The sequence below is a fragment of the Schistocerca americana genome, chromosome 2 (assembly GCF_021461395.2).
Source record: "Schistocerca americana isolate TAMUIC-IGC-003095 chromosome 2, iqSchAmer2.1, whole genome shotgun sequence".
Lineage (NCBI taxonomy): Eukaryota > Metazoa > Arthropoda > Insecta > Orthoptera > Acrididae > Schistocerca > Schistocerca americana.
Window position 1 is genome coordinate 20,411,231 of NC_060120.1, and position 14,743 is coordinate 20,425,973.

At 40.2% G+C, this 14,743-nt stretch overlaps 1 protein-coding gene across 1 annotated transcript in view; it reads right to left on the bottom strand.

The window, feature by feature from the left end:
• LOC124596394 (E3 ubiquitin-protein ligase RBBP6) overlaps positions 1-14,743 on the bottom strand; it is a gene marked incomplete in the record, with an annotated part of 290,964 nt that overhangs the window by 61,986 nt on the left and 214,235 nt on the right. The window contains 2 exon segments of the mRNA XM_047135519.1: positions 5,205-5,516; positions 11,160-11,238. Of these exon segments, the coding sequence (XP_046991475.1) occupies positions 5,205-5,516; positions 11,160-11,238 (391 nt within the window).

A 14,743-nucleotide genomic window follows, 5' to 3' on the forward strand; every position in this document is an offset into this window, starting at 1 on the left:
GTTAATAAAAACACATTGTTGTAACCAAAATTCACGACAGTACCTCACTTTCTATTAAAGGCTGGTGCGTACGACATATTAAAATTTCTGTCTGACCAGGACTGAAACCCAGATTTCTCACTTTATGCGAGCGATCACCGTAACCACTCAAGCTACCTGAGTATGCTTTAGGACAAACCAAATCTCTGTATGTTGTGTACACGTCCTGCACTCACACAGTAACTGTGGTTCTCAGTGTCTGCTTCTTCACAGATGCATACATATCCGAAGAACATTACACAGTAGACTGTTAAACATAGACACTGCAAAGAGTATTTACATGCCTACGAAAGGGCTGCAACAATAATAACTTAGTCTCTTCCTGCGTTAGAATCACGGCAATTGTGCGAGTCCAGGACGTGGACACACAGTAACATGTGATCAGTCCTCAAAACACACTTGGATAGCCGAAGTGATTAAGGCGAATGCCTGTGTAAAGCGGGAAATAAAGTTCAAGTCCTCATCTGGCATAAATTTTCACATGTTGCCAATAAACTGTGTGGCTGGAGTCTCATCATATTCACAATTGCGAACATATTTCTTGTATTTCATACAGCTGTAGGTTGCAGTAGTATCTTATTTTGGACGTGCACGCATGTCCAAAAGACTTAAAATTCTGAATCATGAAAACTGCAATGGCTGTTCATGAATAACTTCTTTTTCCGTTACAGTAGAAAATTTATGGTAGAATGTAAGTCATTTGGCAGGCACAAACAAAAGACAAGAAACATGCAAGCATTTGGAATCAGTTCTTTCTCGGGTTAGAGCGCGCGCGCATTCACGCCACACACACACACACACACACACACACACACACACACACACACAGCTGCTGCCTGAAAAATTCATAATATCTTACAAAACTGTAAGCAAAGTCTCATGCTAGAGCATTTATTATTTATTTTATGGACACCAAAGATTGTTCATTATACAACAATTTACTAAGTTTCATCAAGTTTCATGCTTAATTTTTCTCCTCATCCTGTCAGTGTCATGTTCCTCATTCATAATGCATCTCCACATTCTCACAGATATGCCCCAAGCAGTAGTTTTTCAAATTAATAGACATGTTTTACATCGTCTTCAGTGTTCACACACACACACATATATATACTCTATCTGATCAATGTTTTCCGAATGGTGTTAAATAACCTGTATGAGTAGAAAGATGTTTACAACACTAAGCTGATTCTACCCATTCCTTCACAGTATGAAAGTAGCACATACCTATTGTGTCCCCTGGACATCAGTTATCAAAGAACTAAGAAAATACTAGTAGCTTCAAAAGGGAAAGGAAATGATAAGACACTTTGACATAAAAGTTTGAACTACTACTTTTTTGTTGTAAAACAATTTCCTTGAAGTTGTGAACAAAAATTAAGAATGAACAATGTGACATGTTGAAACTGTGTCAGGCCCCAGGGCTCAAACCCGAACACTTGTCTTGCAAGAGCACTGCACATGCTTTCGAAATGAATTGAAAACTTCTCAAAGCTTCTCCACAAGACAAAAATCCTGGTCCACAATATCTCCCCCCCCCCTCCCCTCCCCAAGTGGTTCCTTACGCCAACTGATACAAACCTGCTTTTGAGCTCTGATCACAACAAAATGCGTGGAATCCAGAGTAGTCAGCTCTTTTTCACAGTCAAAATTTAATGCAATGTCAAATGTATCACAGTCTTTCGTAGCCTAAGGAGGCCACTATTTCACAGTAGGTGATATGCTGATCCTCTTCATTTATGTGAGGACAGCAACGATGTATTTTGTTTGACCTATAAAAAATTCTCTGCAGACTAATATGAGCACAACAAAATTCTGCAAACAAACTGTAAACAATAATTTCTGAAGGTGACGTATTGTATTGTATGGAACCAGGGACCTAGAAACGAAGGAGAGGCTTTGTCCCTGCCACAGCCCTCAGTGGTTCACAACCCCACAACAGGCCACACAACAGTCCACTCACCCCACTGCCGTCCCACACTGAACACAGGGTTATTGTGCTGTTTGGCCCCCAATGGACCCCCCTGGGAAAGTCTCACACCAGACGAGTGTAACCCCAGTGTTTGCATGGTAGAGTACTTATGGTGTACACATATGTGGAGAAAGTGTTTGCACAGAAATCGCCAACATACTGTAACTGAGGCAGAATAGGACCTCTACACTAATCTGCAGGGTGGATTCGTGTCGGGGCCAAGCGCACCTTCCTGCCCGGAAAGCAGTGCGTTAGAGCGCATGGCTAACGGGGTGGGTACAAGGTGACTAATTACTAAAAGTTGAACGAAGTACTATGAGGCATTGTTGTTACATTAGGCTTCAATGAAAATCACAAAAATCATCCAAAGAAATCTTTCATGAGAAATTTCTATTTTCTTCAAAAGTTTTTTTTAAAAAAACTCATTGTAAACAAACTATTCTGCCAATTTCTGATCTGTCACTGTTTTAACAAATTTTAAAATACAACAGCAGTGTAGATCGCAATGTGCCCTCTAGCAATTTTTTCCCCCTGAAATCATAAAATTCAGTCCTTTAACGTATTTGCAAGCTGGTATTTTATGCTTCAAATGCATATTTTATGGCCATTTGCCTCACAAGAGAAACAAAATTGTGGCTTGGTCACTAAAATAAAAATCTGTGTGGCATTGGCTTCCCCCGTGCCGTGCTAGATGTCTGTGCAAAGATGAAACTGAAGCTCTTGGTCCTAGGGAATCAATATTGGCAACAAATGTGTCCAGTTTGGTTTCAAGGTACAGGGTGAGTAGAATGTCCCAAGTCACTGCCTGTCATATTTGCAGTTAGCAATTTGTGCATTCAATGAAATCTTCAGGTTAGGCAAACATTTCTTGTACCTGCTACAGCTCCTCTGCTGATATATTTTCTTCTTCTCTTAGCTTTTCTACACACTTAAGAAGTTGATCTTTCTTAGGCAGTTGTGCCACCCATTTTTAATACATGTTTTTTTTTTTTTTTTCCTTTGCTTTTCAATTTCTTTTTCCACAGTTGTAGTCAGTAGTTGTAAAGTTTTATAGGTTAGTACCATCTTTTGTGACTATAATAACGGTCTCATTAAGATCTTATGCATTTCATTTTTTATTTTAAGCATTTAAAAAAAAACAGCAAAACACATATGGTCTTAAAAAGACTTTTATTACGGTCGTAAAAGACAAATTAAACTGTATAACTTGTTTTCTTCAGTTGGCACTTTAGTCCATTATATGGTAAGAAACCGTCCCATAACTGTAACAACTGGTGCAGCTAATTTAACAAAGCAAATTACACATACAACTCTTGTGTCATGTTCTTGTTCTTACCCTACTCTCACCAGTGGCGTACTTCACGAGTATAGTACAGTGTGAATTAGGAACATAAAAACCTGAATAGTTCTTTATCAATTGATCTACATCTTTTAGATTACACTCTTTATTGTTGTTGGAGGTACTTACAGAGAATACTCATGCTTTGTTTACTTTCATCTCAGATAGACTCACTTGAGTGTAATAGCAGAAAAACCTTTTGACTCAACTCAACATAAAGAAATATCGCAAGAATGGAATTCAAGAGATTTATACACCAAATAATGATGCAATAAAATGATAATGCAAAATGCAAGACTGACAGGATTTTAGGAAAAGTATGGACAAAAAGGAAGTACAGATTAAAAATAATAAAAACAGATTCAAAGAACAACAAAAACAAAGGGGGAAAAACATCTTAACCTAAATATTATTATTGTTCGTGACAGTACACTACATTCTTTGCACTGTGATGTCTACACATGATGTGTACTTACTGATCCTTTATCTATGAATTGCTTTTGTACCTCAATTGTCATCATGCCACTACAATACTAATTTAATCTAACGATACCATACTCTCATCTGTATGCTGAGATCTGCATACAAAAAGGGGGGGGGGGGGGGGGGGAGCTATCAGATCCAGGTTAGCTAATACAGAAAGTGCATTCATTCCAAGTGTGGCTTAGCTCCCTGTACTGCATGTGTCGCACTGTACTAGACTAGATAAAGTTGAAACTAAAATTTCTGAGCTACAGCACACGAATTCAAGGATCATGCTCACTGAAATCTCTGTCTTAGCGTGAGCAACACAGACTGAAAAGTGTGGTGTTCCACAAAACTAGGATGTTATCTGGGCTCCCTGAACAATATGAATTTCTGATGATATCCATCTACACATGCAAAGACAATGGCAGTTTCCTGACAGTCAGGATACTGTACAAGGCAAGAGAAGAAACAACTTAGAGAATGGAAGAGGGATCACCTACAAAACGCGGCATGGTGCGATACTATCACACATAATACTCCAGTGGAACCAGTTCAAAAAGAAGAAATGCATCTAGGTAACATATACTGATGTGTACAACAGAAGCAACAAAAATTGTTTGAAAAAAGAAGCACTGCACACCACACATTATGTTTACTATCAGAGTAGCAGTCAGTACTTTGAAAATGGAAAAACAGATTTCACACCACACTTAGTACTTATACCTAATTTTGGGAATAAAGGACAAACCCAATAACTATGGCAGTTATGTGCATGCTTGTATTCAGTTACTTACTTTCCCCATAATTTGAGTACATTTGTTGGAAGTAAAATTATCATATCTGAAATACCAATTCAAATGCAGTAATGAATTACCACTAAAAACAACGTCGTGTGACTAGGGCCTCCTGTCGGGTAGACCGTTCACCTGGTGCAAGTCTTTTGATTTGACGCCACTTCGACGACTTGCGTGTTGATGGGAATGAAATGATGATTATGACAACACAACACTCAGTCCCTGAGTGGAGAAAATCTCCAACCCAGCTGGAAATCGGACCCGGACCCTTATGATTAACATTCTGCCGCGCTGACCACTCAGCTACCGGGGGCAGACACGAATTACCACTTACCAATGCTAGTTCAATGTTAAGCAAATAGTTGTACATCCAAGCTTAGAATAAGATTAAAGCTGAAAAGGGAAAGTGGTATAAAGTTTGAACTGAGGCAACAGCATAACAACTTAGTTGGTCACTTTTTACAGCTGTCCTACCACAATTTGATGATTAAGAAGAATGTCCTGTAACTCTTTTGTTCATTTCATGCATTATTTAAAAAAATGGATTTCGTAATTTATTAAAGCTACATTTCTTACAATTTTTAGCACCTACCTGCTTATTGTAAATGATCGTGACCTGGTGCGTGATCGCGTTCTCGTCCTTGTTCTTGTTCTGGTCCTCGACCTTTTTCTGGGTGTCCTTGAACGTGGGGTCCGAGATCGTGGTGTCCTAGAGCGTGGACTGTGTGGAGTACGTGAATGCGAACGTGATCTCGTATAGCTGCGTGTGCTGGTACTACGAGATCTTGGTGTGAAACTGCGAGACCGAGAACGAGATGGTCGCCTTGTCTTCCGCAGCTTCCTATCCCTGTCATCTTTTTCTCTTAACATGCGCTCAAATGCTTCCAGAGGGTCCTCTATAGCTCTGTAATGAAAAAAGTATTAACGAATTATTTCTGGCACACCTTAGTAAGAAATAATGTTCCCCCCAAGACATACCAGTGAAAAAAATATAAAAAGTTTTTTTACTGGAATGATACCTTCAACAGCTCTCAGGTTGCACTCACTGTCTTGTTTGCAGGAGATTATTAAAAATCAACCAACTCGCATAAAAAATGTGACAGTTTAAAAAAAATTAATGAAATAAAATACTGGATAACAGAACCTCATAGAAAAAAGGTTGATGCCACAATGACAAATTAGTGATATGTTTGTGCCCAGACATGTGTTCTTATAGTTCCAAGAAAATATCTTATGCATTATCATAGGATCACGACACTCATACTATTGCTTTTCTCCTCATAGTGCAATATTAAATTTGCTTACTGGTACTTCCTTTTTCACTCAGTAAATGACAATGGAAGTTATTTTAGTAGCCTATCGATTATCGGCAAAACAATGTAACAATATGTGCGAGTACGACACACAAACAATATGCTGATGCTAGACACGATATACGAGACAGAGTCGGGGTGTTTTAATTCTTATACTGAAAAAATGAAGTTAGGAATTAGTTTCAGGTAGACACCAGCGAATCTGGTAATACACGGAAATCCCTGCACCACAGTATAATAGGACATTGCTAGATGATCCAAAACAAAATGACACGACATACTGATAGAGACGAATATTCTGTCGTAGTTAATTTTCAGCAGCAGCAGAAACGTTGCAGCGGTGTCAGGCCAGTCTAGACAACTTCTTTAGGCATATGAATTGGCTTGACATTGTGTGCCGGACAGAGACTCGAACTTGGGACCTTTGCCTTTCGTGGCCAATTGTTCTACCACCTGAGCTACACAAGTACAACTCACGACCCATCCTAACAGATTCAATTGTGCCAGTACTTTATCTGCTACCTTCCAAACTTCCCTGAAGCTCTTCTGCGAACATTGCAGAACTAGCACTCCTGGAAGAAAGGATATTGCAGACACATGGCTTACCCACAACCTGGGGGATGTTCAAGGATGAAATTTTCACTCTGCAATGGAGTGTGCGCTGATATGAAACTTCCTGGCAGATTAAGGTAGGAGATGAGATACTAACAGAATTGAATCCGTGAGGACCAGGCATCAGCTGTGCTTGGGTATCTCAGTCAGTAGAGCACTTGCCTGCAAAAGCAATAAAAACTTTGAGGTTCGCCGACGACATTGTAATTCTGTCAGAGACAGCAAAGGACTTGGAAGAGCAGTTGAATGGAATGGACAGTGTCTTGAAAGGAGGATATAAGATGAACATCAAAAAAAGCAAAACAAGGATAATGGAATGTAGTCTAATTAAGTCGGGTGATGCTGAGGGAATTAGATTAGGAAATGAGACACTTAAAGTAGTAAAGGAGTTTTGCTATTTGGGGAGCAAAATAACTGACGATGGTCGATGTAGAGAGGATATAAAATATAGACTGGCAATGGCAAGGAAAGCATTTCTGAAAGAGAGAAATTTGTTAACATCGAGTATAGATTTAAGTGTCAGGAAGTCGTTTCTGAAAGTACTTGTATGGAGTGAAGCCATGTATGGAAGTGAAACATGGACAATAAATAGTTTGGGCAAGAAGAGAAATGTGGTGCTACAGAAGAATGCTAAAGATTAGATGAGTAGATCACATAACTAATGAGGAGGTATTGAATAGAATTGGGGGGGAAGAGAAGCTTGTGGCACAACTTGACTAGAAGAAGGGATCGGTTGGTAGGACATGTTCTGAGGCATCAAGGGATCATAAATTTAGCATTGGAGGTCAGCGTGGAGGGTTAAAATCGTAGAGGGAGACCAAGAGATGAATACACTAAGCAGATTCAGAAGGATGTAGGCTCCAGTAAGTACTGGGAGATGATGAAGCTTGCACAGGATAGAGTAGCATGGAGAGCTGCATCAAACCAGTCTCAGGACTGAAGACAACAACAACAACAACAACAACAACAACATGTCTTTCCAGGCAGAAAGGACACAAGGTACGATTGAACTGTTTCCTGTCCCCATTGTGAATACTGGCACTGTTATTTTGTTGATAATACAATGTTATTTTAAGACAACTCATGTAAGAAGTGTTAGTTTAAAGTGTTATGATAATTGATCTCAATTATATCCACTAGACAATTCAGAAAATTAGGGCACCCTTTACAGTATTTAAGACAGGCATTATAATACGGTTAACTTCCCTACAAAATTGGTATCATTATAGAAATTCTTAAATTGGTTACAATTTAATAAAAAGTAATCACCAATGTTGTTAAAGCATAACTTTGCTGGACTTTTCATGTGCATAGTTCATGTGACTCTAGCAGCTGAAGGTCACAGCAAAATGACTTAAGTTAAAAGCTGTGACTTGTCACTCAAGAGCTACCAGTTAAAAGCAGATTAGAGAAGGATTGAGTAAAAATAGGTTGTATGTTTCAACTTTATCTTCTTCCTCAACAGTGTGCTTATGAAGTGCTGAGGGGTGGTGTGGTATCGCCTTCACATTCCTTTGTGGCCACTATTAGCTTTCTCTTTCTGTTCCATTCCTGTGTACTGTAGCGACCAAAAGTAGTATATCACATTCCCTTCCTTTGTTTAAAGCCATCCAAACTGAAACTATGCTGTTAATAGATTGGCATAACCCACTCACTTTCAGTTTTCGGTTTTTCTTGTTACATTCCTTTAGTATGAGGTTGTGGAGACTTGCTTGTACCACAGGCTGCATACTCCTTACTGTGACTACGTATTGGCCACAAGTTCTAAAATATCGTGCCATGAGACAAGTTTTTATTCCAAATTAGAATCCCCCTGTCCCAATATCAGTTAGACTGGGCTCAAAAAACTAATTTCTACAAGGGCTCACTCTCTCCACTTCAAGAGGGAATGAAAGATCTGTTGGATTGGAGGTATGGTCCATGTCAGTTGTAACAGATCAGAATTTTTGTATCAGTTTACGCACTCAAGAAGTAAGATAAGTCAAGCAGAAGGATGTGATTTGTGTCATTTCATTGTAACTAAAGTCTATGTTGATGAATATGTCTTAGAAAAACTCTGTACTGTGTCCAGCCATGCAACTATTCATACAGAGACAGCAAACATCATCCACGCATCACTGCTTGGCAGCAGAGCTCAGGTGCGCCAGAGATCATCATGGGTGAGCTGGCCACTAGAAGAGCAACCAATGTCTAAGAGATCCTCTAGTTTAATTGTCACAAAATAATGGCTGTGTCCTCAATTTATCTGAATTAATGGTTCAATTATGGTGCTGAAGGAGTCTCGAGACATTCCCTATTGAGGAGCAAAGGAGGTTGTGAGCTTGAATCACTGAGTCAACATACATGTTACTACATGTGAGTCAGGAAATGTTTATGAATGTTGTGATCAATACATAACTGTCAGTGAGGAATTTTCCATGATTTTGTCGAAAATGAATAGGAAGTTGTTCTTGGACTGAGTTGTGCTTGAAATGCAAGGTTTGAAGAATGCAGTAACTGATCTAGGGCATGGTGAGTATAATCACTTTCCAAATCTTGTTGGCATCTACAGGCTTAGTCAATAGTGGCTTATATGCTGTGTCAATGTTCGATTGTAGAATTCAAGAGTCTTTAAAATACGATGATTCTAAAATTCTGACTTCAGTGATTTAGTCTGAAGTGGCCCATGTTGTGTTGCCCGCGGCATAAATGGAGTGCTGCGTGAATGTTTTAACAGGTCTAAAAACGTAGACACTCATCTACTGCAATTCTTCCACACTGCACAACAACTACATACCTGAACAAACTGCAGTCTTTCTAGAGCTAAGTCCTTTGCATCATTGCAGATGCCAGCTGATACATGTCATACATACATACTGGGGACCTATTAGGTGACCGACCACCTTCAAACACACTCTGGTTGTATAAAAAGTAGTGGCAACACCATTCTAACTTATGCAAGACTTTATTGATAGAAGTTCACCATATTATATGCCACCAATATAATCGTCCCCCATCTTTATTACCTTCCCCCACACTGATGGAAGGTGTTGTACACCTCTGTGCATCCATCTCTGTCACTGTCTCGCAAGTTCTGCCCTTTCTTTTGTTTTGTAGTGTAATGTATGCTATAAAGAGGTTCTTTCATTCTGGCAAACAGGTCGTAATTGCACAGACTCATATCGGGTGCATACAATGGTTATTCCAATATTTTCCACACTCACATATACAGCGAGTTTCTGCAATGGGTTCAACATATGGCACTGTACATTGTCATCTAGAATGATGAGATGCAGTGCTAGAATATGCTGCCGTTTTCTACTCAGTGCGGGACAAAGCTAATGTCACAAGAAATTGCAGTAGTAAGCTGCAGTGACTGACTGCCCCTGTGATACAACAACATGATGCAGGATTATGGTATTAACCAATGGATATCATAAGCCACAATACTGCATCCCATCATCCTCCAAGACAATGCACAATGCCACACACCAAACCCTGTGCAAGAGTGCCTGCATATGTGAGGGTGGGAGATCCTGGAACAATCACCATATTCACCCGATATGAGCCCGTGTGATTATAACCTGTTTACCAAAATCAAGGAACCTCTTTGTGCATGCACTACAACACAAGAGAAGACTCATTCATGCCATAGGGCAGAACGTGCAAGACAACAACACAGATGGACACACTGGCAATGTGTGACAGCGTCCACCTGTAAGGGGGAAAGTGATCGAGCTGTAGGGCTATTACATTCAGGGCACATGATATGGTGAATGTATATCAATGAAGTCTGTTATGAATTAGTGCTGACAGTATTTTTTATCTAACTCATGTACATAACGAATGAGTTTGAAAACTTATATGGGAAGACCTCCACTTCATCCTACCATTTCATTCATCAATTGTAAACACATTATCCGGACACTTCAGTTAAGGGACCTATATCTACATGCAATAGACAATTTAGGCTGTAACAGACTGCTGACAAAAAACATATAGGCATACGATCTTTTAGATACATAAACACCACCATTTTTTCCTTTAATCACTGAAGCCATGCTGGGAGCCAGAAAGACAAAACCCTATGGCACTTCCAAAAAAATTGACACTGAAACATATACTTAGACAAAATTTGTTGTTTGCACATGAGAAGCTATGTGAAGTACAGTCATCCTCTCACTGATGTGAACTACAGTCCAGTCACGTAATTCCTGCTGTAAGCATGCCTTTTTCCTTCATAAAACTTAGTTTCTACATCATATTTCTCCAGGTTTCCATTTGTCTTTGCACTGCTGCTTTCACATAGATGCTATTACTTGGCTTAATACTCCAATTATTGTTCCATACCACTGTTTAACTAATATGCATGATGTGCTAGTAACTTTATTACCACCTCCATAAAAACAATGACAGAAAATAATTGGTACTTACCCTTATCACATTACTTTTTCCTTAATTAAAATAATATTACCATGGCTGTTTGGTGTGAACAGAAAACACTACCACACTGTTTACAGCAAGAGAAGAACATTCAACTGATGGTAGGAACACACTTTCACGCAAAAATACATTTATAAATAGCACAAATTGTGATACTTGATTCTGTCAAGAAGATAAAAATTGAAATAAACCTTACTTACCCTGCCTGGTTACCATTATGAACATTTCTTCCTAAACCTGGGGGTGGTGGCTGGTGGTGTAGGTGGCCTCCACGATAGCCTGTTAAGAGAACAAAGAGATGGTCGTCAAATCCATTATATTTAAATTTATCCAAGTTGTAGGGAATAAACTGAGATCAGTGACTGTAAATTTATGAAATATATATCTGTTTTAATGCTTCAGTCACTTTTTACTAACAATTATTAGCATGGTGCATTTGGGCAGCATGCTGCCATCACAAGATGCAGGCTATTACTTGTGCATTAATCTGAAGTGTGGCGAGGATTATTTGCTGGTTGTGTCAGTGACATTCTGAATTGAAACTTAACCCTATACAGAAACATTCAGTCATTTTAGTGTATACCTTAAGTAAGTTGTCCGTTAAAATAATTTCATTGATGCCTGTGCTGACATTTTTGCTGGCAGTAGTAAACACATCATCATTAGTTAACACTTTCTCATTCAGGTGTATACACTCCAGACAGTCTAGACTACAAAGACAAACTTATTTCAATTGTTAAGATTGTACAAACAATGAAAATACAATATTTTTAAAGAAGCATATTTAAGTCATGGCATATACATTAACTAGTATGCCAAGGCATATACACACGGTGAAAAAGACTCAATAAAAAATCAGCAGCTAATTATACAAATTAAAGACCTCCAACATCCCCCCATTCAGACCAGTTAGTATTATGCAACATTAAAAACCTGAACATAAAAATACCCATCCCAGAATCTGCAAAATTCTGGGTGTGATGGTGGAATGACAGCTGCGTAGTGCTGGAATGGGAACAGGAAAAGGGCTGGATGGGTGAGAGCAGTGACTAATGGACGGTTACAGGAACGTAGGATGTATTGCAGGGAAAGTTCCCACCTGCGCAATTCAGAAAAGGTGGGAAGGATTCATATGGCACAGGCTGTGAAGCAGTCACTGAAGTGAAGAATTTTATGTTTGGTTGCTTGCTCAGCAACAGGGTGGTCCACTTGTTACTCGGCCACAGTTCGTCAGTGGCCATTCATGTGGACAGACAGCTTGATGGTTGTCATGCCCACATAGAATACAGCACAGTGGTTGCAGCTTAGCTTGTAGGTTACATGACTGGTTTCACAGGTAGCCCTGTCTTTGATGGGTAAGGTGATGTTTGTGACTGGACTAGAGTAGGTGGTGGTGGTGGTGGTGGTGGTGGTGGTGGTGGTGGTGGGAGGACATATGGAACTCTTCTTGAATCTAGGTCTATTACAGGGATATGGGCCATGAGGTAAGGGGTTGGAGGCAGGAGTTGTGTAAGGATGGACAAGTATATTGTGTAGGTTCAGTAGACAGTGGAATACCGCTGTGGGAGGGGTGGGAAGGATAATGGGCATAATGTTTCTCTTTCCAGGGCACGACAAGAGGTAGTCGAAACTCTGGCGGAGAATGTAATTCAGTTGCTCCGGTCCTGGATGGTACCAAGTTACAAGAGGAAAGCTCCTCTGTGGCCGGACAGTGGGACTTTGGGAGATGGTGGGAGACTGGAAAGATAAGAAATGGGAATTTGTTTCTGTACAAGGTTGGGAAGATAATCATGGTGTGTGAAGGCTTCCGTGAGATTCTCACTATATTTCGAGAGATGCAACAACAACCACAGGTAGCTGTACAGAAGGAACTTCTGGGTATGGAACAGGTGGCAGCTGCCGAAGTGGAGCTACTGCTGGTGGTTAGTAGGTTAGTAGGTCGAGGTTAACATCTAGGAAGGTGGATTGTTGGGTTGAGTAGGACCAGGTGAAGCAAATGGGGGAGAAGTAGTTGAGGTTCTGGAGGAATGTGGATAGGGTGTCCTCACCCTCGATCCAGATCGCAAAGATGTCATCGATGAATCTGAACCAGGTGACGGGTTTAGGATTGTGTGTTTTTAGGAAGGATTCTTCTAGATGGCCCATGAATAGGTTAGCATAGGATGGTGCCATGGGGGTGCCCACAGCCGTACCTCGGATTTGTTTGTAGGCAATTCCTCCAAAGGAGAAGTAATTGTGGGTGAGGATATAGTTGGTTGTGGCAACTAGGAAGAAGGTTGTTGGTTTGGAATCCGTCAAGCATTGGGAAAGCTAGTGTTCAATAGCAGTAAGGCCATGTGCATTAGGATTGTCAGTGTAAAGGAAGGTGGCATCAATAGTGATGAGCAGGGCACCGTATGGTAAAGGGACAGGAACTGCAGAAAGTCGGTGGAGGAAATGGTTGGTATCTTTTATAAAGGAGGGTAGGTTCCGGGTAATAGGTTGAAGGTGTTGGTCTGTGGAAGCAGAGTGTCTCTAAGTGGGGGCACAGTAACCGCCCATTATGGGGCATCCTTGGTGGTTGGGTTTATAGACTTTTAGGAAGCATGTAGTAGGTAGGACTAGAGGGAGTGGTAGGGATGAGCAGAGAGATGGACTCTGGGGAGAGGTTCTAGGGTAGACCTAAGGATTTGAGTAGTGGCTGGAGATGCTGTTCGATTTCTGGAATGGGGTCGCTGAAGCAAGTTTTCTAGGTGGAAGTATCTGACAGCTGCCAGAATCCTTCTGCCAGGTAATCTCTGTGGTTCAAAACAACAGTGGTGGAGCCTTTGTCTGCAGGTAGGATTATGTCAGGATCAGTTTTTAGATGGTGGACTGTGGTTCTTTCTGTGGCTGTAAGAGTAGTTTGCATGTTGAAGAAGTTGGGAAATAATGGTGAGGCAAGGTTGGAGGATCAGAAATTTTGGAAAGTTAACGGGAGGTGATTCGGGGGTGTGGGGGGGAATCACAGTTGGATGGAGGAGTGAACAGAGTTAGACAGGGTTCAATATTGGTCTTTGGTTGAGTCTGACTGGTAGGGTTGGTGCCGAAATAGTACTTCCACTGTAGGGACTGGGAGAAGTAGAGAAAGTCTTTAACAATTCCTGTATGATTGCATTTGGAGGTGGGGCAATATAAGAGGCCTTTGGGAAGGACTGATATTTCTGTGGGGCTGAGACTTCTGAAGGAAGGGTTCACGAGTGTATTAAGGGTCTGTTTAGGTTCTGGATTCTTTGTGGTGGTGGGAGGAAGCTTTGGAGTGTGGGGTAAGTGTAGTAGGTCTGTGAGATTAGATCAGATTAGTTTTTCGTTCCATAGATCCAGATACGTGCTGAGGAGATCCTCGTGGATGTGGAACATGTCCTTCTTTTTTTTTTTTTTTTTAGCTGAAATAACAATACTAATAGTATGAATATATACAATACATCATTTGTTTCTATTAAAAAAATTCGTCAATGGAGCAGAAGCAGTTGGCCACTAGTAAGTCTTTCAGGCTCCTTTTAAACTGATCTTTATTTGTAACTAAATTTTTTATGTTTGCTGGCAAATTATTGAAGATGAATGTTCCTGAGAAGTGGACCCCTTTTTTTAACTAAAGTAAGTGCTTTTAAGCCCTTGTGCAGATCATTTTTGTTCCTATTACTGTATGTATGAACTGAGCTGTTTGTTGGAAAAAGAGATATATTATTTAGGACAAATTTCATTACGGAGTAAATATACTGAGAGGCAGTAGTTAGTATACCCAGTTCTTTGAAGAGGTTTCCAC